This window comes from Pristis pectinata, chromosome 12 (assembly GCF_009764475.1).
Source record: "Pristis pectinata isolate sPriPec2 chromosome 12, sPriPec2.1.pri, whole genome shotgun sequence".
NCBI lineage: Eukaryota > Metazoa > Chordata > Chondrichthyes > Rhinopristiformes > Pristidae > Pristis > Pristis pectinata.
This window is the reverse complement of record NC_067416.1, coordinates 37,355,301-37,380,959: the sequence shown is the minus strand read 5'-3', so window position 1 is coordinate 37,380,959 and position 25,659 is coordinate 37,355,301. Positions and strand designations below refer to the sequence as shown.

General features: G+C 40.0%; 1 protein-coding gene across 1 annotated transcript in view; it reads right to left on the bottom strand.

Annotated features, from left to right (window-relative positions):
- Positions 1 to 16,657: 16,657 nt before the first annotated feature.
- The window catches only part of tfam (transcription factor A, mitochondrial), a 30,296-nt gene continuing 21,294 nt past the window's right edge, over positions 16,658 to 25,659 (bottom strand). Inside the window, 1 exon segment of the mRNA XM_052026903.1 lies at positions 16,658 to 17,398. Within this exon segment, the coding sequence (XP_051882863.1) occupies positions 17,141 to 17,398 (258 nt within the window). The 3' untranslated portion in view covers positions 16,658 to 17,140.

The window sequence follows — 25,659 nt, the reverse complement described above, 5'->3', positions numbered from 1 at the left end:
TGTTAGGTCAGTGCAAGTTATAGCTCACTGGGCAGCTGGTCTCTTGCCTCAGTCAGAAGGCTACGAATTCAAGGTTTAGGAAGTGGTTTGTTACAGCAACAACTTGTAATTATACAGCACCCATAATATACTGAAACATCCCTTGCACTCTACAACAGAACTACAAGATAAAACACTGACACAGCCAAACAAGGGCACATGGGTGGCATGGTAACACAACAGGTAGTACCACTACCGCACAGCTCCAGTGACCTGCATTTAGTCCTGATCTCAGGTGCCGTCTGTGTGCAGTTTGCACAATCTCCCTGTGAACTTGTGGGATTACCCCCAGTGCTCTGGTTTCTTCCTAGTGCTGGCATGTTAACTGGTTACTGTAAATTGCCTGGGGTGTACGAAGGTGTCTGTAGAATCTGTGGAGGGAGTCCAGAAGAAACGTTTCAACCCCAAGACTGGTGGGAAAGTAGAATTGGCTACTATTGGTTCTGGTAGGGGTGAATGGTACAGATGCAATTAGGAGGACTCAAATGAGAAGCAAATGGCGGGTTATACTGAAAGAGTTAGGGGAAGGAGGATGGGAAGAAGCTTGATGCAACTTGTATGCCAGCATGGATTGGTTGGGCCAAATGGTCTGTTTCTGTGCCATACATCTTATGTAAAATTATACTTGCAGATATAATTTATCCTTGCAGGTATAAAGTTTATACTTGCAGGGCTGTGTGAAGTTTAAGGAGATTAATCATTTGGGGAGATAGGATGAAATTGTACCCTCATGCATTGAAACCACCCCTGCTTTCTATGCGGGGGAGGGGGTGGGGGGAAGAAAAGTGATGTAATTTTTCCATTTACCTTCTGTCAGGACACTAGTAATTGAGGATGTCAATAAATTGCGAGTCTCTGCATTCAGGCAGCAGTCCCATCTTTTGAGGCACATCTGGCATGAGTCACCTGTAGGTGCCCCTTCCCAACCCTGTGCCTGCATCCTCGCTTGTAGTGTGTGTGAAATATCATTTCAAGATTATAAACAAGAGCATATAACTTGTTGGAAAAGGATCCTGACCTTTTTAGCAAGTGAAATAACTTTACAAGGCAACTGTTGACATTCTAAATTCTCAAGACAAAACTGGCTCAGCCCTATCCCTATCCCCTATCCCCAAAAGAGCTGGTCATTGACTTCAGGAAGTGGGGCAGAACACATAGCCCTGTACGTATCAATGATGCTGAGGCAGAGATGGTTGAGAGCTTCAAGTTCCTAAGTGTAAATATCACCAATGTCCTTGTCCAACCATGTAGACGCTATGGCCAAGAAAGCACACCAGCGTCTCTACTTCCTCTGAAGGCTAAGGAAATTCAGCATGACCCCATTGACCCCCATCAATTTTTATAGATGCACTGTAGAAAGCATCCTATCTGGATGAATCACAGCTTGGTGTGGCAACTGCTCTGCCCAAGACCGCAAGAAATTGAAGAGAGTTGTGGACTCAGCTCAGCACATAACTAAAGCCAGCCTCCCCTCCATGGACTCTCTCTATACTTCTCGCTGCCTCAGTAAAGCAACCAACATATTCAAAGACCCCTCCCACCTGGCCATGAAGATACAAAGCCTGAAAACATGCAACACCAGGCTCAAGGACATCCTCTATCCTGCTGTTATAAGACTCTTCAACAAACCTCTTATATGATAAGATGAACTCTTGCCCTCACAATCTACCTCTTCATGGTCACTGCACTTTCTCTATTACTGTAACACTATATTTGAATTCTGTTATTGTTTTTCCCTTGTACTACCTTGATGTACTTATGTTTTGAAATGATCTGCTTTGGATGATTTGCAAAACTAAGTTTTTCACTGTAGCTCGGTACATGTGGCAATAATAAACCAATTCCAATTCCAATTCCAATTTGTGAAAACGTAAAGGTGAAAACAAAATCTACTCAGAACCTAAGACTGTGATAACAGACATATAACAATATAGTGATGACTCACACTGCTAGACCAAATGCAAACAGAAGGAAGCCAAGTAAAGTATCAACCATTGACCAAGTGCTTCAAAAGAGCTGGTACACCATCTCCCCAACTGACTACTCATAGTCCTGACTGTGCACTTCAAAACAAAATAAAGGCAAGGAGTTCAGATTAACATTTAGGCCAACATCCACAATTAGCAGAGGTAAGGGTTGAGGGCAGGATAAATTACCCATGTGTTATTCAAAGATAGAGCCAACAACACTCAGGAATTTAGAAAGCAGATGGTCACAAGACTTGTTCCTCCTCAAAACAATATTTTCCACCACAACTTATTTACTAAATTGGCCAATATTTTTAAACTGCAATTCTGTATCACCAGAGGTGCTGCCTCTTAGATATTAAACTCAGACCTTGCTGACCTGCACCATTGATGTAAAATATTCCAGAGCATTACTTGAAAATGAATAACAAGTTCTTCCTGTGTCCTAGTTAACACTCATCCCTCATCTGGAACTAAGAAAAGGAGACGAAGTGATTATTCAACACACAAGATGCTGTTGGAACTCAGTGGGTCAGGCAGCATCTGCTGAGGGAAATGTACCATCGACGTTTTGGGTCGAGATCACTTGTGTCTCCTAAGTAACCCTTTGTTGTCCACAGGAACCTGTCATGTGATAACTCGCAGAACATTTTCTGACTTAATATACTTGAAATCCCACAAAGACAGTAATGAAAAGCAAATTTTTTGTTGCTGTTGCTGTCTCCTCCTTAAATTACGCTTCCCTGAGCTGTTTTCCGTTGGAGAATAACAGAGCTTTGAATTCATGCTCCTGTGCAGCTCGGATCCCCATTCCGTGGGAGAGAATTATTGGTTGAATATCAGTAATATTGCCGAGGCAGTGCTGGTTGTTTCTTGGTGTTGAATAAACTGAAAATTAAGTCAAAAAGATTTCCATTTCCATTGGATCAGCTTTAGTGTAGGTTTCACATGAAATGCTTTAGTGTAGATTTCACACGAAATTGGGTTGCAAAGCAATGCTAGATCATCTCCTTTGGCTTTTGATGATATACAGAATGGTCACATTGCCAACTCCTGAAATATACTTCTGGTAAAATATTTCATTTATGGATGAAAACTGGTCACATATTCCCTTTCAGCGCACTGTTTTAATTGCAGGTAGGAATGCTTCATTAAGTAGCTAACAAAGATGGTATTTAAGAAAATTGACAATAAAGGCTTTAGCTTTCATCTTGACATTGTTCTGGCTTTAAAAAAAAAACTCAATTTTTCACTAGTCCTTGCTTTATTACTTTAGGATCTGTGTTTTGTAAGTTAATACAGATAATGGTCAAAGTGATGAAGGATATTAAATGTATCACAATATTATTTCAAGAATCTCTTCATGAAATCAGTCCCATGATGTTTCATGAATGGGACATTGTTATGAACAAGTTCCTTATCTTTTTAGCTGTTTTACTCATCAAATTATATATTTTTTCTTCCAGAAAGTGATCTTCCTTAATATAAAAAAAACTGGCTCTTCACCAATTTTAAAGCAGTAATTATTTGATATGCCGATGACCTTCACACATTACAAACTACATTAAAAGAAGGATTATGCTCATCTCACTTACTAATTCTTTCTGACTCTCTATCATCTCATTTGTTTTCTGTCTTCCCCTTTTCCTCTCAACATTTGTTTCAACATTTTTAACTGTCCTGACTCTCCAACTAACAAGTTTATCGTAGCTTTTCCCAACCACATACTTTCAAATATTTTGCCCTGAATGGTCTCACGTTTGACTTCCAAGGCACTCAAACATCAACTCCATTTTCCCTTCAATTTTACACTAATTAGTGCACAACATCATAGCCAGCTTTCATTTGAGTTTTCTTTCATGATGATTGAGTGGTAGGGTGGGTGTATACATTGTGTGTTGGGGAGGGAAGGGGAATGCTATTACAGAGAAAGAGAGAAAATGGATGTTATGAAATGAATTAAAATTAGACTGTTGTTGCCATGCAGGGCACATGGAGCCACAGTGAGAAACTCGTGCTCTACTCTGTTTGAGTCCCAGGTATATATAGTATGGAGATAACATTTGGGCTCAATAGAGAGGAGAGGAAATGCAACAGGAGAATTCAGACACAATGGATTCCACAAGGCAGGACCTAATTAACCTGAAGGAAAAATAAAGCAAGACTGGTTAAAGATAATTGGAAAAGAAAATAATAAGTTAAAAATAAAAGTGAGGTGCATAATTAAAAGCAGAAGAGGCCAGGTACAAAGCAAATGTCAAAAAGGCTGCCTGACACATTGCTTTGGAGGTGAACAGAGGACCTTGGACGGGTTAAAGCTGTCACATGGTTAGCATGGACCAATCAACAACAGCGGATGGCCTCCATATGATGAATGTCATTCATTTGATTTTGGCTGACCCTTTTCGCTTAAAGATTGGTGAAACGATACCTGCTACCCAAGAGATCCAACCACAAGGACCAAGCAATCACAATACCATGATCCCCTTTCCCAATATTATTTCCCGTAATGTCCCAGTTCTAGAAATTCAGTGGCATTCAACAATAGTGATGGTTTCAAGCTGGCTCTACAAACAATCATACTGGATAATTCCCCTGACCGTTAAACTAGAAGTAAACCATCCACCTGAGATCCATGTCCACATTGTACAAGATAGTAGTGAGGCTGCATTTGGAGTATTGTGTTCAGTTTTGGTCACCCTGCTGTAGGAAAGATGCCATTAAGCCAGAAAGAGTGCAGAAAAGACCTATAAGGATGTTGCCAGGACTTGAGGGAATGGGTTATAGGGAGAGGTTGGGCAGGCTAGGACTTTATTCATTGGAGCATTGGAGACTGAGGGGTGACCTTATAGAGGCATATAAAATCATGTGGGTCATAGATAGGGTGAATGCACACCGCCTTTTTCCCAGCGTTGAGGAATCAAGAAATAGAGGGCATAGGTTTAAGATGAGAGGGGAAATATTTAATAGGGATCCAAGGGGCAACTTTTTCCACACAGAGCGTGGCATGTATATGGAATGAGCTGCCAGAGGAAGTGGTTGAGGCAGGTACAATAACGACATTTAAAAGATATTTGGACAGGTACATGGAAAGGAAAGGTTTAGACAGATATGGGCCTAATGCAGGCAAATGGGACTAGCTTAGATGGGTACTTTGGTCGGCATGGATGAGTTGGGCCAAAAGGCCCATTTCTGTGCTGTATGATTCCATAAAATTAAGATAGAAATTGAAATATGTATATTAAAATTTTTATCTTTAAGAACCATAATCTATATCCATTAAATTTCTCTTTTTTTTTAAATTTTATTTACAGCGGGGTAACAGGCCCTTTCAGCCCAATGAGTCTGCGCTGCCCATTTTAAACCCAAATTAACCTACCCGTACGTCTTTGGAATGTGGGAGGAAACCAGAGCACCCGGAGGAAACCCACGCAGACACGGGGAGAACGTACAAACTCCTTACAGACAGCGACGGGAATCGAACCCCAATTGCTGGCGCTGTAATAGCGTTGTGCTAACCGCTACACTACCATGCCACCCTAAAGCTTTTGACCCAGAAAAGTCACTAAGCAGTAATTACAGGTTAGTATGAGATAAAGAAAAAAAAGCTGATTTTTGGGATAATTTACAGCAATGATAGTTTGCTAAAACATGAAGATTTCATTAGAGAATGTTGTTTTAGGAAAGAAAATTTCAAGAGTGCACTATGAGGAATAGGGAATCATTAACAACATTGCACACATCCATGTTTGGACCTAAAATTGAAGTTGCTCTCAGTTTCATGGTGTTAATGAAAGAGAACAATGACAGTTTTGCCATCATTGCATTTGTAAGTATTAAGTCATTGCTTTTTCCTAAGATGGTTAATGCAACTCAAATTAGTATTCCACATAAGCCACCCAAAGAACTCCTGCAAAGATGGTCAACTTGAAAGTTTTAGTTAGTGGAGCAAATCTTAAAAACAGAACTTTATTGTAATACATTACTTATTGATACAATTTAAAGGACAAAGTCTAAGTAGCCCAACAGCATATTTTCATCAACGTTGCAACAAGATGCCCATATTTTATTACCACTAATCTGAAGTAATAACCAAAATGCTGCCAAACCATTTTCCTTCTCAATTTCATAATACAATAATCTATCTGTTGTCTGCGGCAGAGCTGTGCAACGTCAAAGGCTGATGGGTCAAATTTGGATTCAATCACTGCATCTCGATGCAATTTTATATCAGTAAGACACAGAAATCATCTATTCTTTATTAATTTGACATTTCATAGGCTTGCCCATCCCATTCAGGCTGCAGAGCTCTGGAAGAACCAAATTTAGGTGGTGGAGGATGGGAGGCTGACCAAGGTAACATTGAATAGTTGAGTATGGAAAAGTGTTTCAATAGGGCTAGGGATGCTGATGTCTCAGAGGCAGTCTCTGTTATGAAGAGAACCTGGAATTGAACAGGATTCTGTGTTTGTAAACCAGCCAAAGCTGCCTGAGATTGTTAACAGAGAGAGGGACTTCCAATCAATGCTGAATATAATTGCCGTTTAAATTTCACAGTGGGTTCCCAATGCAATATATAGATTCCTTGAAGCAGCACTTTTGTGACCAAGGTAAAAATATCAACTTTACTCAGCAACATAACGTGCTAAATTATGGCTGGAGTGTCAACATTAAATAATATGTAACATAGCCTCGAGCTGTTATATTCATCCACAATATTCAAAACTTTAAGATACAAGAACTTGAATCTTCTTTCCCCATCTTTTTTAAATCTTAATTTTTGATTGAGTGGTGGATTTAGTATTTGTTTATTCATCAAATATCTCTGCATCAAATATCTCTGCTTTATTCCCAGTTATTTACATTGTTTCACTTAATCCTTTCCAGCCTCACATGGTGGATATGTAGTTCTCATTGAACCTGCTGTCAGTATAGCTCCTTTCATTCATAGCTCCACTGCCAATTCTAAGCACATAGTAGCAAGTTATCATCGTCAAAAGGGCCTGGCCATTGGCTGGTTCCAGCATCAAAATAATACCTCAGGGAAGGCTGATTAAGGCACATGGGATTCATGGTGACTTGGTAGATTGGATTCAAAACTGGCTTAGCCATAAAAGACTGAGAGGTGGAGGGGTGTTATTCTGACTGGAGGTGGTGTTCTGCAGGGATCATTGCTGGGACCTCTGCTGTTTGTGATACACATTAATGATTTGGACAAAGATGTTGGTGGGCTAATTAGTAAGTTTGCAGATGACGCAAAAATTGACAGGGTTGTGGATAGTGAGGAAGGTTGTTAAAAATACAGCAGGATATAGATCGGTTGTCAATATGGCCAGAGAAATGGCAGATGGAGTTTGATCCAGACAGTGTGAGGTGTTGCACTTTGGGAGGTCAAATGTGAGAGGACAGTATACAGTAAATGGCAGGACCCTTAGGAGCATTGATGTACAGAGGGATCTTGGGGTGCAAGTCCATAGCTCCCTGGAAGTGGCAACACAAGTAGATAGGGTGGCAAAGAAGGTGTATGGCATACTTGCTTTTATTAGTCTGGGCATTGAGTATAAAAGTCAGGAAGCCAATGGTGCAGCTATATAAAACCTTGGTTAGGCCACATTTGGAATATTGTGTGCAGTTCTGGTTGGTGCAATACATGTGGAGACTTTGGAGACGGTGCAGAAGAGGTTCACCAGGAAGTTGCCTGGATTAGAGAATATTTAGGTTTCCTCCGGGTGCTCCGGTTTCCTCCCAAAGACATATGGGTTAGGAAGTTGGCGCCGGAAGCGTGGCGGCACTTGTGGGCTGCCCCCAGAACACTCTACGCAAAAGATGCATTTCACCGTGTGTTTCAATATACACGTGACTAATAAAGATATGATATTATTATAAGGAGAGATTGGACAAATTTGGATTGCTTTCTCTGGAGCGTCGGAGGCTAAGGGGCTTCGTCAACGAATATCTACACTTACTCAGAAGTATATAAAATTATGAGAGGCATAGATGGGGTTGGTACGTAGAACACAGAACATTACAGCACAGTACAGGCCCTTCAGCCAATGATGTTGTGCCAACATTTTATCCTGCTCTAAGATCTATCTAACCCTCCCCTCCCACATAGCCACATGAATGATAGAAAAATGGAGGGCTATCTAAGAGTCTCTTAAATGTCCCTAATGTATCTGCCCCCACAACCTCTGCTGGCAGTGCATTCCACACGCCCACCACTCTCTGTGTAAAAAATTTACCCGTGACATCCCCCTTATATCTTGCTCCAATCACCTTAAAATTATGCCCCATGTTGTTAGCCACTTTCACCCTGGGAAAAAGTCTCCAATTGTCCAGAGAGTCCAGGTAATCAGAGTCTTTTCCCCAGGGTGGAAACGACAAATACTAGAGGGTATAGGTTTAAGGTGATGGGGGAAAAGTTTAGAGGAAATTTATTTACAAGGCAAAGTTTTTTTTTACACAGTGTGGTAAGTGCCTGGAATGTACTTCCAGAGGAGGCAGTAGAAGCAGATACAATAGCAACATTTAAGAGGCATTTAGGCAGGCACATGGATAGGCAAGGAATAGAGGGATATGGATCAAGTGCAGGCAGATGGGATTAGTTTAAATTGGCATCATTGTTGTCACAGACATCGTAGACCAAAGGCCCTGTTCTATCTATGTACCTCAAGTATCACACTCTGCTTGTGGTGGAAACAAGACCCCTTAATCACTCACTTTCAAGAGTGAGGGCCCCAGAGGAATGGAAAATCGCACATATAACACTCCTGTTTAAGAAGGGAGGGAGGCAAAAGACAGGAAACTATAAGCCAGTTAGTCTGACCTCAGAGGTTGTTAAGACATTAGAGTCCATTAATAAGAACAAAATTTCAGGGTACTTGGAAGTACATGATAAAATGGGGTGAAGTCAGCATGGTTTTGTTAATACGAGATCTTGCCTGACAAATCTGTTACAAGTCTTTGAGGAGAGGATGTTTGCATTGTGTGGGAGTCCAGAATCTGAGGACACAGCCTCAGAATAAGGGGATGTCCCTTGAGAACTGAGATGAGGAGGAATTTCTTCTGCCAGAGGGTGGTGAATCTGTGGAATTTGTTGCCACAGAGGGCAGTAGAAGCCAAGTCATTGTATGTACTTAAGGCAGAGATTGATAGGTTCTTGATTGGTAAGGGGGGGGTTAAGGGTTACAAGAAGAAGGCGGGACAATAGGGTTGAAAAAATATCAGCCATAATTGAATGGTGGAGCAGACTTGATGGGCAGAATGGCCTAATTCTGCACCTATGTCATATGGTCTGTTCAAAACAAAACTTCACCATTGGCACTAATTTTTCCCCCCAAATGCTTTAAAGTGCAGAAAATGTTTTTTATGTTGGGGTTTTAAAAGGAATGTTTCTTTTCAGTTCTAAACACATACTTTCTGCCTAGTTGTCTCAGTGCATTCTGGGTACTGTTGTTCAGATGCAGAGGTCCTCCCACGTCCTCTTCTGCCTGCTTGTTGTTTTTAAGTGAGCAGAGTGAAAGCCTTGCCTTACACGTTCTTGCACAGGTTTTATCATAGCATGCACAGGTCTTTTTGGGAGAAATACATTTTGAATAATTTCTGCCATTAATTAATTAATGTTGTGGACAAATACTGTGATTGAATAAGTGAAAATGATGATTTAAAATGTATTTCTTACACACTGAATAACACAGATGTTACTTCACAGCTGCACATACATATCTTGGTAGCAATCTATTAGGAGATTAATTATTCAATTTTCTTCTTCAAAACATTCAATTTACTTTTAGCTAGCAATATATTGATTAGTGAAGTTAAGACAAATTGCCTATCATCATTTGCTCTGGAGAATCCTGATAGCTTTGAAGGATGAAACATTATAATTTTGCATCTAACACATATGATCTTGTTATCACTGTAAATTTTAGACTGAGGGGTAATGGTGGAAGACACATGAATATATTCACAGTTTTGGTCATAGGCAATCTAACCCCGCTCAGGTAATTAACTACAAACTCTAAATTCCATAGTCATGAATTTTATCATTTCTCACTAACCATCTTGCTGAGAAACCTGACAAATTACAACTAAAGTACTGGAACTTTCGTTCTATGGAACAGTGCACATCAGGGCAAGGTCAAAGCTGCAATTTATGTAAAATTCTTGAATAAAACAGAGAATGTAGACAGTATTCAAAACCCTGCCTACCAATCAATTGTGGTTGTAGCATGAGAATCACTGAAGTATAAAAACTCAAGTAGGATTTAATTGCAAAATTGACACTTAGGACAGAATTTAAGGTGTTCTCTGCAAGAATATCCTGGGATTATTGCAATTGTTGCACATAGTTGTTTATGATTGTTTGATCATTAGAATTTTTCTGTAAATTTATGTAGTGGAGTCACATGGTTGGACAGTTGCTTAGAGACCTATGCTTAACACAACTAGTGTGATTGATAGCGCAAACAGGTTATGATTACATATACTTTTAATATTACTGCTACTAAATCAAATATGAACAGATCAAAAACAAATGTTAAGCAAATGTTCAAAGAAAGAGCTGCTGAGTAATGTACATTGAAAAGTGCTGTGGATAAATTGATTACAGAACCACTGAACACGACTGTTCATGCTAATCAGCTGCATAAATAGATTCTTGCTTCCTTAGGGTGGAAAGGGGAAGGAACAGCATGGATTGCAACAATATGTGCTTCAGTGCACAGCTTAGGAATTCCTTTCTGCACCACTACTCTTAACTTAAAAGTGCTTTCTTCAATTCCATGTTACATAGTTGTTTTCTTTTCCTTTTAACTTGTCTGGCTGGAGGTCTGTGACCAGTGGTGTTCCACAGGGATCGTACTGGGACCTCTGCTGTTTGTGATATATATAAATGACTTGGATGAAAAGGTGGGTGGGTAGGTTAGTAAGTTCGCAGACAATACAAAGATTGGTGGTTTTATGAATAGTGTAAAAGATTGACGAAGGATACAGCAGGATATAGATCAGTTGCAGATATGGGTGGAGAAATGGCAGATGGAGTTTAATCCGGCCAAGTGTGAGGTGTTGCACTTTGGGAGATCAAATGTAAAGGGAGAGTACACTGTTAATGGCAAGATTCTTAACAGTGTTGGTGTACAGAGGGATCTTGGGGTCCAAGTCCATAGCTCCCTGAAGGTGGCTGCACAGGTTGACGAAGTGGTAAAGAAGGCATATCCCATGCTTGCCTTTATTAGTCAAGGCAACGAGTTCGAGAGTCAGGAAGTTATGTTGCAGCTTTATAAAATGCTGGTTAGGCCACATCTGGAATATTGCATTGAATTCTGGTGGCCCCATTATAGGAAGGACTTGGAGGCTTTGGAGAAGATGCAGAAGAGGTTTACCAGGATGCTGCCTGGATTAAAGGGCATGTGCTATGAGGAGAGGTTGGACAAATGGGTTGTTTTCTCTGGAGCTGTGGAGGCTGAGGAGAGATCTGATAGAAGTTTATAAGATTACGAGAGGCATAGTTAGACAGCCAGTATCTTTCTCCCAGGGTTGAAATATCTAATACTGGAGCGCATGCATTTAAGGTGAAAGGGGGTAAGTTCAAAGGAGATGTGTGGTGGTGGGTGCTTGGAATGCAGTGCTAGGGGTGGTGGAGGCAAGCATGATAGAGGTGTTTAAGAGGCTCTTAGATTGGCACATGAATGTGCAGAGAATGGAGGGAAATGGACATTGTGTAGGCAGAAGGGATTAGTTTAGTTAGGCATTTAATTACTAGTTTAATTAGTTCAGCACAACATGGTGGGCCAAAGAGCCTGTTCTATATTCTAACTTTTATTGAAGTATTGCTGATAAAAAGCCAATGCTGTTGATTACTAACAGGCATATTCAGTAAATAAACACATTACAAGTCTAGGAACAATTAATATGAATCACTGGGGTATTAGGTAATGCCATAATCAAATCAGTTTTGCTCTGGCATACTTGGTTTATCAAATGCCGATTACTTTTGTAATACAATATGAAGCTAGCTATTCATTGCTCAGGTAAACTTTGTTGACCAAAAGTCAAAGCCAAGACTTTATTTCAAAGTTTACATGGGTACGGGTTTGGATACTTTTAATATACTAGCTTGAGTCAGCTTTGACCCATTACAATGAAGCAAAGGTACAAACTGACCCTTTCGGTTAAGACTGCCTAAGTAATACCCAAAAAGGATTGCAACTGGCAAGGTCCTGGTAGTGATTCTCTTTGTAAAAATTATTTGTCTACCTACTTAAAAAAAAATTAAAGGAATTCAATTTATGAGCTTACCTGCTAAACCCAATCATGAACCATGTCCCAGCTGCTTTTGCTTTTTGACTTCAACAGTTCACTGTTACTATGTTAAATAATTTGGTCTGGGTAAACCAATTAGACAATTGCAGTGAAGTACAGTGGAAATCCCATTTCTGACAATAAAGAATTTTGCCCAGGGTATACTATCTTTGATTACGCTGCATTTAAGGATGTATCTCCAATGGACAGGCAATGGACAGTGTAGCGGTTAGCATAACACTATTACGGCACCAGCGACCCGGGTTCAATTCCGGCCACTGTCCGTAAGGAGTTTACGTTTTCTGTGTCTGCGTGGGTTTCCTCCCACATTCCAGACGGACGGGTTAGGAAGTTGTGGCCATGTTATGTTGGCACTGGAAGCATGGCAACACTTGCGGGCTACCCCCAGAACACTAGACACAAAAGATGCATTTCACTGTGTGTTTCCATGTACATGTGACTAATAGATATCTTAAAATGAGGGGGAAAAAAAGAGTGCAGGGCAATAATTGGAAATCAACTATCCCAACCACAGGACGTCACCGCAGGAGTTCCTCAGAGCAGTGTCCATGTCCAACCATCTTGTTCATCAATGACCTTCCTTCCATCATAAGGTCGAATGCAGGAATGTTCACTGATGTTCGCAATGTTCAATTTCATTTTATTCTTTAGAAAACGAGACAGTTCATACTTGCATGCAGACAAACCTCGACACATTCAGGCACGTGCTTATAAGTGGCAATACTTCACTGTGCAATTGCCAGGCAATGACCATCTCCAACAAGAGAATGTCTAATCACCTACCCCTGACATTCAATGGCATGCATACAGTGGCTATAACAAGAGGTCACAGGCTATATGTCCTGCAGTGAGCGATTCACCTCCTGACACCCAAGACTCTTCCACTATCTACAAGCCACAAGTCATAAGTATAATGGAACATTCTCCACTTGCCTGGGTGAGTGCAGGTCCAACAACTCAAGAATCTCCACATCCAAGACAGATCAGTCTCCTTAATTAACATCCCATCAATTATCCTAAACATTCATTCCTTCCACTACCGGTGCACAGTGGCTGCAGTGTGTACTATCTACAAAATGCACTGCAGTTACTCTGAGAAGCACTTTCCAAACCCGCCATCTCTACTCTGAAGGACAAGGGCAGCAAGTGCAGGGAACACCACCACCTGCAGGGGTGCAGAAGAACCAGTCTAACTAAGGGAACTAACTTTTTTAATAAAACTTTGGATTTATTAAAATCAACTAATTTAAATCCCTCCAGGATTTAAGCTCAAGTCTCCGGATCGTTAGCTCAGGATTTTGGATTACTAGCACACTATGGCACCATTGCTGTCTGTAGGATCATGCTCTGGGAATTGATTGCTACATTTCCACATCATAACAGCAACTATGCGTTGCTGACTGTAAAGCACTTTTGGATGTACTGAGAGCTTGCAGCCTTCTTTCACCAGATTACGAAATCCATGTCAATGTTGGGGAATACAAGATACTGAAACATTTTTATTTACATTATCAAGCGCTGAATATACTTCAATTTTTCTATATCTGGTTGCAGTATTTTTGTGTGTTGTGATAGTGATTTTCACAGTTGACTCCAGGAGCTCATGTTCTGCAAATATGTTGACACCCAAAGGTGATGAGATTTATTAAAATAAGCAGGTCATTTTGTCATCGTGTATCTCAGTGCTGTAAGCTCATATTTCCCCTGGCTCCAGAAATTCCATTGTGTAGGTTGGGCTACGTTAGACTTAAGCTGGAGCAGGAAAAGATAACAGTATCCCCATGATATTCACCATACAAGTGCAGTGATCAAATTCCAAAGGAATGCAGAATATCCAGTATTGATAGCCAGGAACACACACTGTCCAGTCAATCAGTACTTTGAAGAATGCACTTCCCTTGGGCGATTATGCTACCACTGCAACTATTTTATAGTGGCTAGGATACAGGGGAGCAAAATTGAGTGGCTTCACTAGTCAGGCTGCTCACCGTCTCCAATAATCCTCACAACCGCCAGTCTGACTAGATCATTTTAAAATTACAGGCAAGTCCAATGGGATTCCGATTTGCACTGGGTGGTATATTTAAACAATTAATAGATCCAAAATCTGGTGCAAAACAAAAACTGCCAAATGTTACGTGAATATTGGTAATAGTTTAAAAACAGAAGTAAACAGGAAAAATACCAATGCAATGTTAACTTCAGGGAAAAAAAATTCCAATTATACATTCTAAGGTTAGATGGAATGGACTAACTGTAAACCCCAATCCAAAATTCAATTTCATCATTACCTACTGCCCATTCCTAATCCCAATTTTTATAACATCTAACTGTTGCTGATTGCTGTATTTACTTCTCCCCCAAAAGTTCCTTTAAAAATCCTTACAACCCAGTTCATACTCTGGCTGACCGCCACCACTGCCTTAGTCAAAATAAACAAAGACATCCTGTTAATGCAATCTGTCTGCTCCTTTCCCAGCTTGTTGCTCTGCACCCGTTACCACAACTACCTATTCCATCACCCCCCACTGTCATGCTCAGAGACCATCATACCTGGATTTACTCTTCCTTGTCCTACTAGAACTGTTATACCAGAAACAGTTTCTCCTCCCACTCATGCAAGGTTTGTTAAGAAACATCATTTCAGCCCAGCTGGCTTGCTTTCCTTTGTGCACATCTTTCCCATCAGAAACCATGCTTGTAGACATAGGGTCAATCTCCAAACTTTTGGTGATGTCACCAAGTCCTCAGAGTCCACTACCTCCACCCATGATTATACAAACACCTGCCAGACAGGCTAACTGACATCAAACTGTGGGTGAACCAGAATATTCTCCAAGTTAACACTATCAAAATCAAAGTTGCTTTGTTGAGTTCAAAACAAATGCTCTATTTTTACTTGCAATTTTAGCTTATTCTTTAGCCAAGATTAAGTAACTTTTGATACCCTGCTGACTCAAATCTGAGGATCAAATCCCAAATACTATCAATCACATCATTATTTCTCCTCTCCCACTGACATCACTTGATTATTTTGAGGCCACTATTTGTGACCCATCACCTGAGCACCCTTTATACACTTCCAATTGATCCACAACTCTGCTACTCACATCCTACAGTGGAACAAGTCTCATAACAATTCTCAAAAATCAAAGTCGAGTTTATTGTGATATGCACAAGTACATGTATGCACAGGTGCAATGAAAAACTTACTTGCAGCAGCATCACAGGCACATAGCATCAGATAAGCACCATTGATTCATTCCATGTTTCCTATCATAGGTTGTCCTACTTTTCATTGCTTTCATCTCAACTTCAGGAAGGGGGGCGGTGCACATACTCCTGTTTACATCAACGGTGTCGAGGTTGAGAGGGTTGAAAGCTTCAAGCTCCTTGGAGTGAGTATCACCAATAGCCTGGACCAATCATACTGATGCCACGGCCAAGAAAGCTCACCAGCGCCTTTACTTCCTCAGAGGCTAAAGAAATTTGGCATGTCCTCTTTGACCCTCACCAATTTTTAGTGACGCACCTTAGAGAGCATCCTATCTGGATGCATCATGGCTTGGTATGGCAACTGCTCTGCCCGAGACCACAGGAAACTGCAGAGTTGTGGACACAGCTTAGCACATCATGGAAACCAGCCTCCCCTCCATGGACTTTGTCTACACTTCTCACTGCCTCAGTGAAGTAGCCAGCATAATCAAAGACCCCACCTACCCCAGACATTCTCTCTTCTCTCCCCCACCCCCCAAATCAGGCAGAAGACACAAAAGCCTGAAAGCACGTACCACCAGGCTCAAGGACAGCTTCTATCCAGCTGTTATAAGTCTATTGAATGGTCCCCTAGTACAAAAGATGGACTCTTGACCTCACAACCTACCTTGTTATGGTCTTGCACCTTATTGTCTGCCTGCACTGCAGTTTTTCTGTAACTGTAACACTTTATTCTTCATTCTGTTATTGCTCTCCCTTGTACTACCTCAATGCACTGATGTGACAAAATGATCTGTATGGATGGCATGCAAAACAATGTTTTTCATTGTACTTTGGTACATGTGACAATCACAAATCAATTTACTTTTACCAGCATATTCTGCAGTCTATCCCACAGACATTGATTCCACCAACCAGTAGTCTATTTTTATCTGAAAAGAGAACCTTTTACTAGCATTGTTCTGCATTCCAGAATTTCCCCTCAAATTCACTTGATCTGTTTTCCTCTCATGGCTTTAGCCAAGTCCTAGATGGCGCATACACTTCTCTCCCAGATTAAATACCATGGGATGTTTCACTATATTGATTACAGAAAAAGTGCTTTGCAAATATTCTATGCAAATCTGAATCTTTATTTACATGTCATAATTGAAGACTCTTCAGCTAATAATTTGTTGCATTCATTATTTCAGTTTACAAAAAAAAAGTTGCAAAAATTTGCACTACAGATCCTGTCCATAGGGGAGTTCTCTAACTCCACAATATGTAGATCACAAAACTGAATTTAGCTAACATTATTTCAGACAAGACTTGTGTATTTACAACCGGTAAATATCATCCCTTCTACTGAAGCCAAGAGGCTCCTCACATATGCCTAATTTAGACTGTATACACTAACTTTCTATGAAGTGACTATAACACAGTGCCTAGCATATCTGCTGTCACAAATTGTTTCTCTGCAGAGAAGTTCAAAGATCTGATGAAATCATTCAGGAATATATTCCATGTAGATTCATGAAATGGCAGGAATAGTAGTCAGTTTTCAACAACAGTTACCAGTATGGTCAATAAAAATAGTTCTCTTAGGAATAACCTTATTCTTCAGGTTTTTTCTTGCTGTTAACTGCCTTAGCTGTTTTTGAAGCTGTGGACGGCTTTGAAGCTTTAGCTTTTGTGGGAGTTGTTTGCAACGCAGTTCGATTTGATTTCGCTTTTGCCCGCGACAATCTTTGAGCTCTTTTCTTTTTTCTGCGAATGACATCTTCATGTCCTGTCTCAATCATCTGCTCCTCCCAGGACTTGATTTCATTTTGGTATCGGATTTTATCATCCTCAGCCAGCTGTCTGTACATCTAAAAGAGTAACAGTGAGTGCAAGAGATTTACACAAGAGAAGAAAAACAGTACTTCTGATGGCAAAGAAAGGAGGCTCATGCGAGGGATAAACATGATTACGACAAGTTGGGTCAAATGGCTCATTTCTCTGAAAATTTTATGTACATCAGGATCACAGAAATAAAGGGATTCTTTCCTTTGATTGATCTTTCTTTGACCATTTAATTCTCTTAAACAAGGGAGCATTAAAGGTACGAGCTTTGAAACAAAGTTTTACCAAAGAGGCTTCCACACAACCTCACCCGGTACCTCTACTTGTATGTTGGGGTTCAGGGTTGGGAAATCGGGCAAAAGAAAAGGATGAAGTGGAGAAGATAGGAACAGTGGGAAGAACTTGTGGCTTGAAACTTCAACTAGACACACAGCTAGGAAATAAACTACAGATCATGCTTTTCGCTAGGCCTTACAAATCAAATTTAAACAATATTCGCTTGCTCTGCTTCATGCCAGGTTTTGAACGCAATCTAGAACAGTTCAGTTCAAAGCTGAGGGCGAAGAGCTGTGGTCTTTTGGAAGAGAGCTTAAACTAGAGTAGCAAATGTTGTTTCTGGGATTAATTAATGTAGACATTATAGATCTGATGGCACCAATCAAAGTAGGGCCCAGAATTCTCTCTGTCATAGAATCATAGAATAGTACAGCACAATACAGGCTCTTCGGTCCACAGTGTTGTGCTGACCTTTAAACCTCGCCTAAGACTACCTAACCCCTTCCTCCCACATATCCCTCTATTTTAAATTTCTCCATATGCTTCTCTAGCAATCTCTTGAATTTGACCAATGTACCTGCCTTCACCACCACCCTAGGCAGCGCATTCCATGCCCCAACCACTCTCTGGGTAAAAAACCTTCCTCTGGTATCTCCCTTGAACTTCCCACCCATTACTTTAAAGCCATGTGATCAATAACCCTCCCTCACTCTATACCACTGTTGGTTACCTGGTGTGGTGTAATGCTTTATTGCAGAATAGCTAGTCTACAAAATGCTTTTTCACTGAATGAAAATTTTTGAGATGTCTTGGTGTGACCAGAGATTTTATGCAAATACATGAAATCACTTATGTCAATTTTACACAACCACATATAGACTGACAATATTAAGAGGGCTGGTGTCATTGAACATACACACCCAATATATACATATATAATTTATGTTAAAGATGTTAAACCAGTGATAACTTTTGTGTAGGACAAGAAAACTATAAAATCTAAACAAATGTTATTCATTGATCTAAAACTCATTTCCACTCAAACAAATGTTGATGATGAAGTTATTCTCATTCCAGAATATGCATTTACTTTTAGGACATATCTCTGGACTCTCTTGCTCAATAAATGCACTGGACAAGCTGCTACATGGGAAAAAAGGGATTGTTATTTCTAAGGCAATTTAATAAGTTCATCAGGATGAACAGAAAAAAGAATCAATTCCACAGCATTTGACAGGATTCAGGGCAGGCAATGGCACAGTGGTATGACCACTGGAGTAATGTTCTAAATAACCAGGGCAAAGTCCTGGGGACCAGGATTTGAATCCCACCACAGCAGACGGTGATAACTTTGAATTTGAATTCTGGAATTAAAAAGTTCAATGATGATCATGAAAACCATAGTCGATTGAGTAAAGACCCGTCCAGTTCACTAATGTCCTGCAAGGAAGGATATCTGCCATTCTTACCTGGTCTGGCAATGTGATTTGACTCTTAATTGCACTCCGAAATGGCCTAGCAAGCCATTCAGTTATAATAAACTACCAGAAAGCCACAAAGAAGCAAAACCGGATGGATCGCCCAGAATTGACCTTGGCACTGGAAATGATAATAGCAAAAACTGTCCTCAACAACATATCACCAAGAAGAACAAGGGCAGCAAAAACATGGGGACACCATCACCTGGATGTTCTTGTAGATCGCTGGCCAAAATCTTGGAACTGCCTCCCTAACAGGACTGCAGCAGTTGAAGGTGGCAGTTCACCACCACTTTCTCCAGGGCAATTAGGGATGCGCAATTAAATGCTGGCTCAGCCTGCCACACCCACATTTCTTGAACAAATAAAATAATTCCTATTTCTAGGGAACTTTCACCGTCTTCCCCACCACCCTCCCACCCCTCCCCAAATGCACGCACTAAAATTGATCCCGAGATGGTTTAAAGTTATGTCTTAAAATCTATCAAGGACCAATCCAGATCCACCCAGAGTTTTACTGCAGTGAAATTGGAGGCTACATATCATTGCGTGCTTACTCGCCAGTCAACTAGAAAATGAATTAAAATAAGTTGATCAGCAACTTGACAAATTAATATCCTGGGTGCTAAATCTGATATCTTGGATAACTAAGTAACAATCACCTGACCACAATATAAATCTTCCTTAGGCAATTTCACAGAAGTACAATTGTCTCTTGGGTGCAAGTTCTAATTGACATCAGCCATTATAAACAACGCACTCCGTTTTCCACAATGAAGGCAGCAGATAGCAATTCCATTATAAATGCACTCTTCATAGTTGCCAGTAGCTCAAGGTGAACCTTCTCAACCGGAAGGTTCAAAAACGATGAGCTAAATTCCAATAAACATGCAACAACAATTGGCTGGTTTTAGAATGATGAATTGGTCATTATTATTCTGGCTGGCCACGCTCAACTGTTTCAATTGCAATTCCCCACTTTTTCTTCACATTATGAAGTATCTTTGTCTCCCTTTATACACCTTGTTTTAAATTACAGTCTTTTCATGTAGTTCATGCAAATTTCTTCCTAGAGCGGTTTGGCTCTAAAATTACAATGTTGTCCTGAATTTGTCCACCAGGAAATGAATTATTTATCAATGCCATCTATTATTTTCAAACATTTCAATCGTCACACTCTTAATGACATCTTATTTTGAGCCCGTAACTTCAAATTATCCAATTTATTTACACAACTTCATCTCCTCCTACCAATTATTATTCTGGCATTGTTGCTAGGCCTTCAAAGTTATTACATCCCTTGGTGTGCAAAATTTAGCAGAATGCTGAAACATCCTATATGCTTCATTTGTGGCATGTCACAAAAGATCAACTCCAAATAGCTCAGGATTATGCATCTTTATTGAAAACCACTGCTTTATTACAAGCTGTAACTCAAATTTTGTATCCTGTAGAAGCCTTAAATCTGATAGCTAATTACAAATTCCCTGCAATGCAGAGCCTCTGACATAAGTATCTTCCCACAAACGTTCACACCTTAAGTTTTCAAAGGCAAATACTAGTAAAGACTGTATTAAAAGTGTTTGGAATAGAATCACATACACTGGGTTAGCAATATCCCTTGTACAGGGGCAATGTATGAGAAGTTCTGTGGGTGGTCATTACACATGACTAATATTCTATAGGCAGAATGAGACATGTTGTCTGATTATATGATTCAGAATTCATACATTGCATTAAAGAAACCTGCACAGCAACAAACTACATCAGATAAAGGTTAACAATATTTGAACTTGTGATATTTTAAAAAGGAGTATAAAACTTTGAATTCAATGATTAATAATACTGTGTTTTAATGATTCTGATCTCAAGAACATCTATCCAAATGGAGTTATTGCACTGTGAGAAATAAATAGTTTTACCAAACACAAGCATCATAGACCTGCTGTCCAGATATACTCCTTTCCTTTCAGGTAGAAGCCAGATTTTTTGAAAGATGCCCCAGTTCTGTCTCAACATGAAGGGAATTACTTATAGTATGAAAAATCTTATACTGACATGCAATGTTCAAAATCTGTTGTCAATCTGATATTTTTTTTGGCTAAGTTCTTATGCTCATTTATAACTAAAAATGCTGCAATTAAACATTCACCAACAGTAGCACTGCTGGTGTTTTGTATCTCAATTCCTTAGCCTGTACTGAGGAGAAAGAACTGTCCTGTACATAATTTTGTCTGCTCATCAGGCTGGTTTTTCAGAGCAAAAGAAATAACAAGAGGAGCAGGCCATTCAGCCCATTTTGCCTGCTCCATCATTCATCAAAGATTATAGCTGATCTTTTATTTCAGCATCATTTTCCAGAACTCTTCCCATAACCCTCAATTCCTTAACATCCAGAGATCTATCAATCCTGGTTTTGAATGAACACAAGTAAAGCTCTACATCCCTTTGGGTAGAAAATTCCAAAGCTTCACCACCCTGACTGAAGCTTCTCCTCAGAGTTCAACACCACTTTCCTTTATTTTGAAACCCTGCTCCCTAGCCCAAGATTCCTCAGTCAAGAAAAACATCTTCCCTGCATCTTGCCTGTCAAACCATTTAAGAATTCTGCACACTTCAATGAGATCTTTCATCCTTCTAAACGCTAGAGTACAATTCCATCCTACTCTCTCCTAATGTGGCAAACCTACCTTTCTTACAACCAGTGAATCTTGGCTGCACTCCCTCCATGGCAAGTACATTCTTTCTTAGATAAGACCACCAAAACTTTGTTCACCTTCCAGGTGCAGCCTCACATATTACAATTCTAATAAGACTTCCTTATTCCTTCATTCAAATGATCTCATAATAAAGGTCAAACCCCTCACTGCTTTCTGCACCTACATGGTAACATTCAATGACTTGTATACAAGCACACCCGTCCCTTTGAACACTACCTAATCTCTCAGTGACGAGTAAAATAATATCCTACAGGAGTTGGTGAATATTAAGACTACTCTGCTGATCAACATACATTAACGACCTACACAGGGCATCATGACAAAGTTCCAGATGACACAAATCTTGGAAATATAATGGAGATTCAGGAAAATAGTAGGCTTCAGGAGACAGAGACGGGTAAAAGGACAAATAACCGACCTGTATTAAGTTTCACTCAAGTATTTTTGTGTTAGTAGAAAAAAGTAGGACAGGCAATACAAATCAAATGATACAAAAAAATTCTAGAGGCATATGTACACCAAGTTGATTGGGTAATGGACCAGCAGCAAATTGTGATCAGTAATGCAGTGTGCAAGTGGTAGAAGCAAACTCAACAAAAAAAAAGTACAAATACTTGAAAGGCTATTAGAAGAGAGCAGTGGAGTGGAGTCATTTAGGTAGTTCTAGCAAAGAATCAGCACCACCATGATGGGTTAAATGGTCTCCTTCTAAGCTGTATCACTTGGTACAGAAACAAGGAAGGATGCACACCCTAAAAAAAAGGGATGAAATTATTTTGTCATAATTATTTCCTAACATCTACTTATCTGGAGATCACACAGTTTTGACTGTGTGGAACACTGAATTATTGGGCACTTCCAAATCACCTGAATGTCAAGTTTACTGTCTAAAATAATCACATTAATGCCAAAATACATTTTAAGCAAACACTATCAGCTGGAATGAGGACCATTCAGGATGAATTCCCCTTTTAATTTTGAAATAAATGTAACACAAGGCAAAGTGTCAAGGAATTCCCATGTGTTACATATGACCCTTTCCCACCACATGGGTCAAATTAATAACTGGGCAAAAACATCTGGCATGACATCTTCTTAATGGATGTGACAAGTCATAAACAGAGACAAACTAGCATAGAACTCTTCAGCCATACAGTGAAGCATAGAACTCTTCAGCCATACAAGTAAATCTTCCTTTACAGCATTAATGTGTAGTTTGATTTAAAGGCAGAGGTTCTAATGACTCAAATTCCATCCTTAAACCACTTCATTTGCAGTTATGGCTCAAGAATCTTTGAAACTCGACTGGACTTTTGATTTTTACTGAGCAAGAGCTCCCAGATTTAATACCTAACAAAACATCAGCACACTACTTAATGGAGAACACATGTATTCTACTGTCATTTCTCAACACAGAAAAACTCAATGACTAAAATGGATTTATTGACAGACAAGTAAAAGGATGCTGAGCAGCATGATGACTAGCATTACACAATTTTACACACAATCTTCTCTGATTCAATAGCAAAAAATGGAAGAACAGCAAACTCTGCCATTCTTTTCCGCAAGTTCTCAATAGGTACCCAGTGCTCACAGAGTTGCTTCAGGAGCTGATATTCAAATCCCATGCTCACCTCCTATGAGCAGATCCAGAATATTTATAGTCAAGTCTTTCTTGGTTTACTTATTTTGTTTCGGTGATCAGGAAATCCAAAATGTAAACAATTTTTAGCATTTTGAACAAGTTATAAATCAAGGTCAAGTGATCTACTAGTTCTTTTTCCTGATGTCTGAGAGCAGTTGAAACAAAAAACTCATTAAACTTGGATAGAATTGATATAAAATGCCCCAAATATTGCAAGGGATTCCACTAATTCCAGATTAAAGCCTCACTGGATCTTTGAATCAGGCATTTTCCAAGGACTTCAACATGAGGCAGTTGCAACTCATATTTAAGTAGATCTATAATCTCAAAGCGAAAACCCTCAGTAATTGAATGTTGCATATTCTATTAGATTAGAAGGATTTAGTGTTGAAAATAAAATGCTGTGTACCCAAAATAATGACACCTTACCTCAACATCACAAATATATGCACTACTTTTAACTGGGAATGGGATTGGCAGACAGAAAGTGGGGCAATTCAAATTTGCTATTATAAAATATTTGTCAGGTATTTGCTCAACAACTGAATGATCAGACACTAAAGGATCCAGGTAGGTTTGTTCAATGCAGCAGCTCACCTGGTCACTTCTGCATTCCTGGCACTGATTCAAACTTATCCAATTCTACAGTATTTTCATTTCAATGCTAAACCTACAGGCAAACATTAGCCTGAGAAAAATGTAAATTCAAGGTACAAATATTCAGAGGCCCAGGATTATCACTGTTGAAATCTTGTTGCAACACTTTAGCCAGGATAATACAGAAGATAGTGAGAAAATTCTCCGTGAAATCATCTTATTGATGATTTTCTATAACTACAATAGATTACAAATTGAATTGATGACATGATTAGTGGCTAGATTTCAGTGTACATTAGAAAATATTATTGGTGTAATATTTTAACAAGACTTTATAGGTATCCAAATTAATTTATAAATGCTCACTTCATACATTTTTCAACATGAACACGAAATATTGTGTATTGTTCTGGTCGCCACACCATAGGAAGTATGTGGCAGCAATAGAGTATAGAAGAGATTCACCAAGACGTTGCCTGGAATGGAGGGCAGTAGTTACAAGGAGAGATTGGATGGGCTGGGTTTATTCTCACTGGAATGTTAGAGGCTGAGGGGCGATCTTGTTCATGTTGATATAGTTATGAAGAGCATAGATAGGATAGTCACAGTCCTTTTCCCAGGGCAAGGGAGTCTAGAACCAGAGGGTACAGGTCTAAACTGAGAGAGGAGAAACTTAAAGGTCATCTGAGAAGCAAGTCTTTCCACACAGAGAGTGGTGAATGTCTGGAATGAGCTGCCTGAGGTGGTAATGGAAGTAGATACAATTACAATGGTTAAAAAGGTATTTGGACGGGTACTTGGATAGGAAAGGTATAGAGGGAGACACAAGAGAGATTGCAGATGCTGGAAATCTGGAGCAACATACAAAATGCTGGAGGAACTCAGCGGGTCGGGCAGCACCTATGGAGGGAAATGGACAGATGACGTTTTGGGTCGAGACCCTTAATCAGAACTGGAAAGAAAGGGGAGGTAGCCAATATTAAAAGGTGGGGGTAAGGGGAAGAGCAAGAGCTGGGGAGTGATAGGTGGATCCGGGTGAGTAAGGTGCAATAGGCAGGTGAGGGAGGGGGAAGAGTGGGAATGATGAAGGAAGCTGGAGGTGATGGGTGGAAGCGACAAAGGGCTGAAGAAGATGGAATCTGATAGGAGAGGACGAGAAAGGAGAAAAAAAATGGGGTGATGGGGCAGGTGGGAAAAGGGAAAAGAGGGGACAGAGGGGAGTGGTTTCTGGGAGTTAGAGAAATCGACGTTTATGCCGTCTGGTTGGAGACTACCAAGGTGGAATATAAGGTGCTGTTCCTCTAATCCACGTCTGGCAGTAGAGGAGGCTGTGGACATGCATGTCGGTGTGGGAATGAGAAGTGGTATTAAAATGGCTGGCCACTGGGAGATCCTGGCTGGTATGGTATAGATCCTGGTATGGAAGGATATGGGCTTAATGTGGGCAAATTGGATTAGTGTAGATAGACAGCAGGAACAAGATGGGCCAAGAAGGCCAGTTTCTGTGCTATTCCCTTTTATGATCATTATAGTACGGTTTAGAAATAGCAGTTCTGTTCACTGCTTTAGCA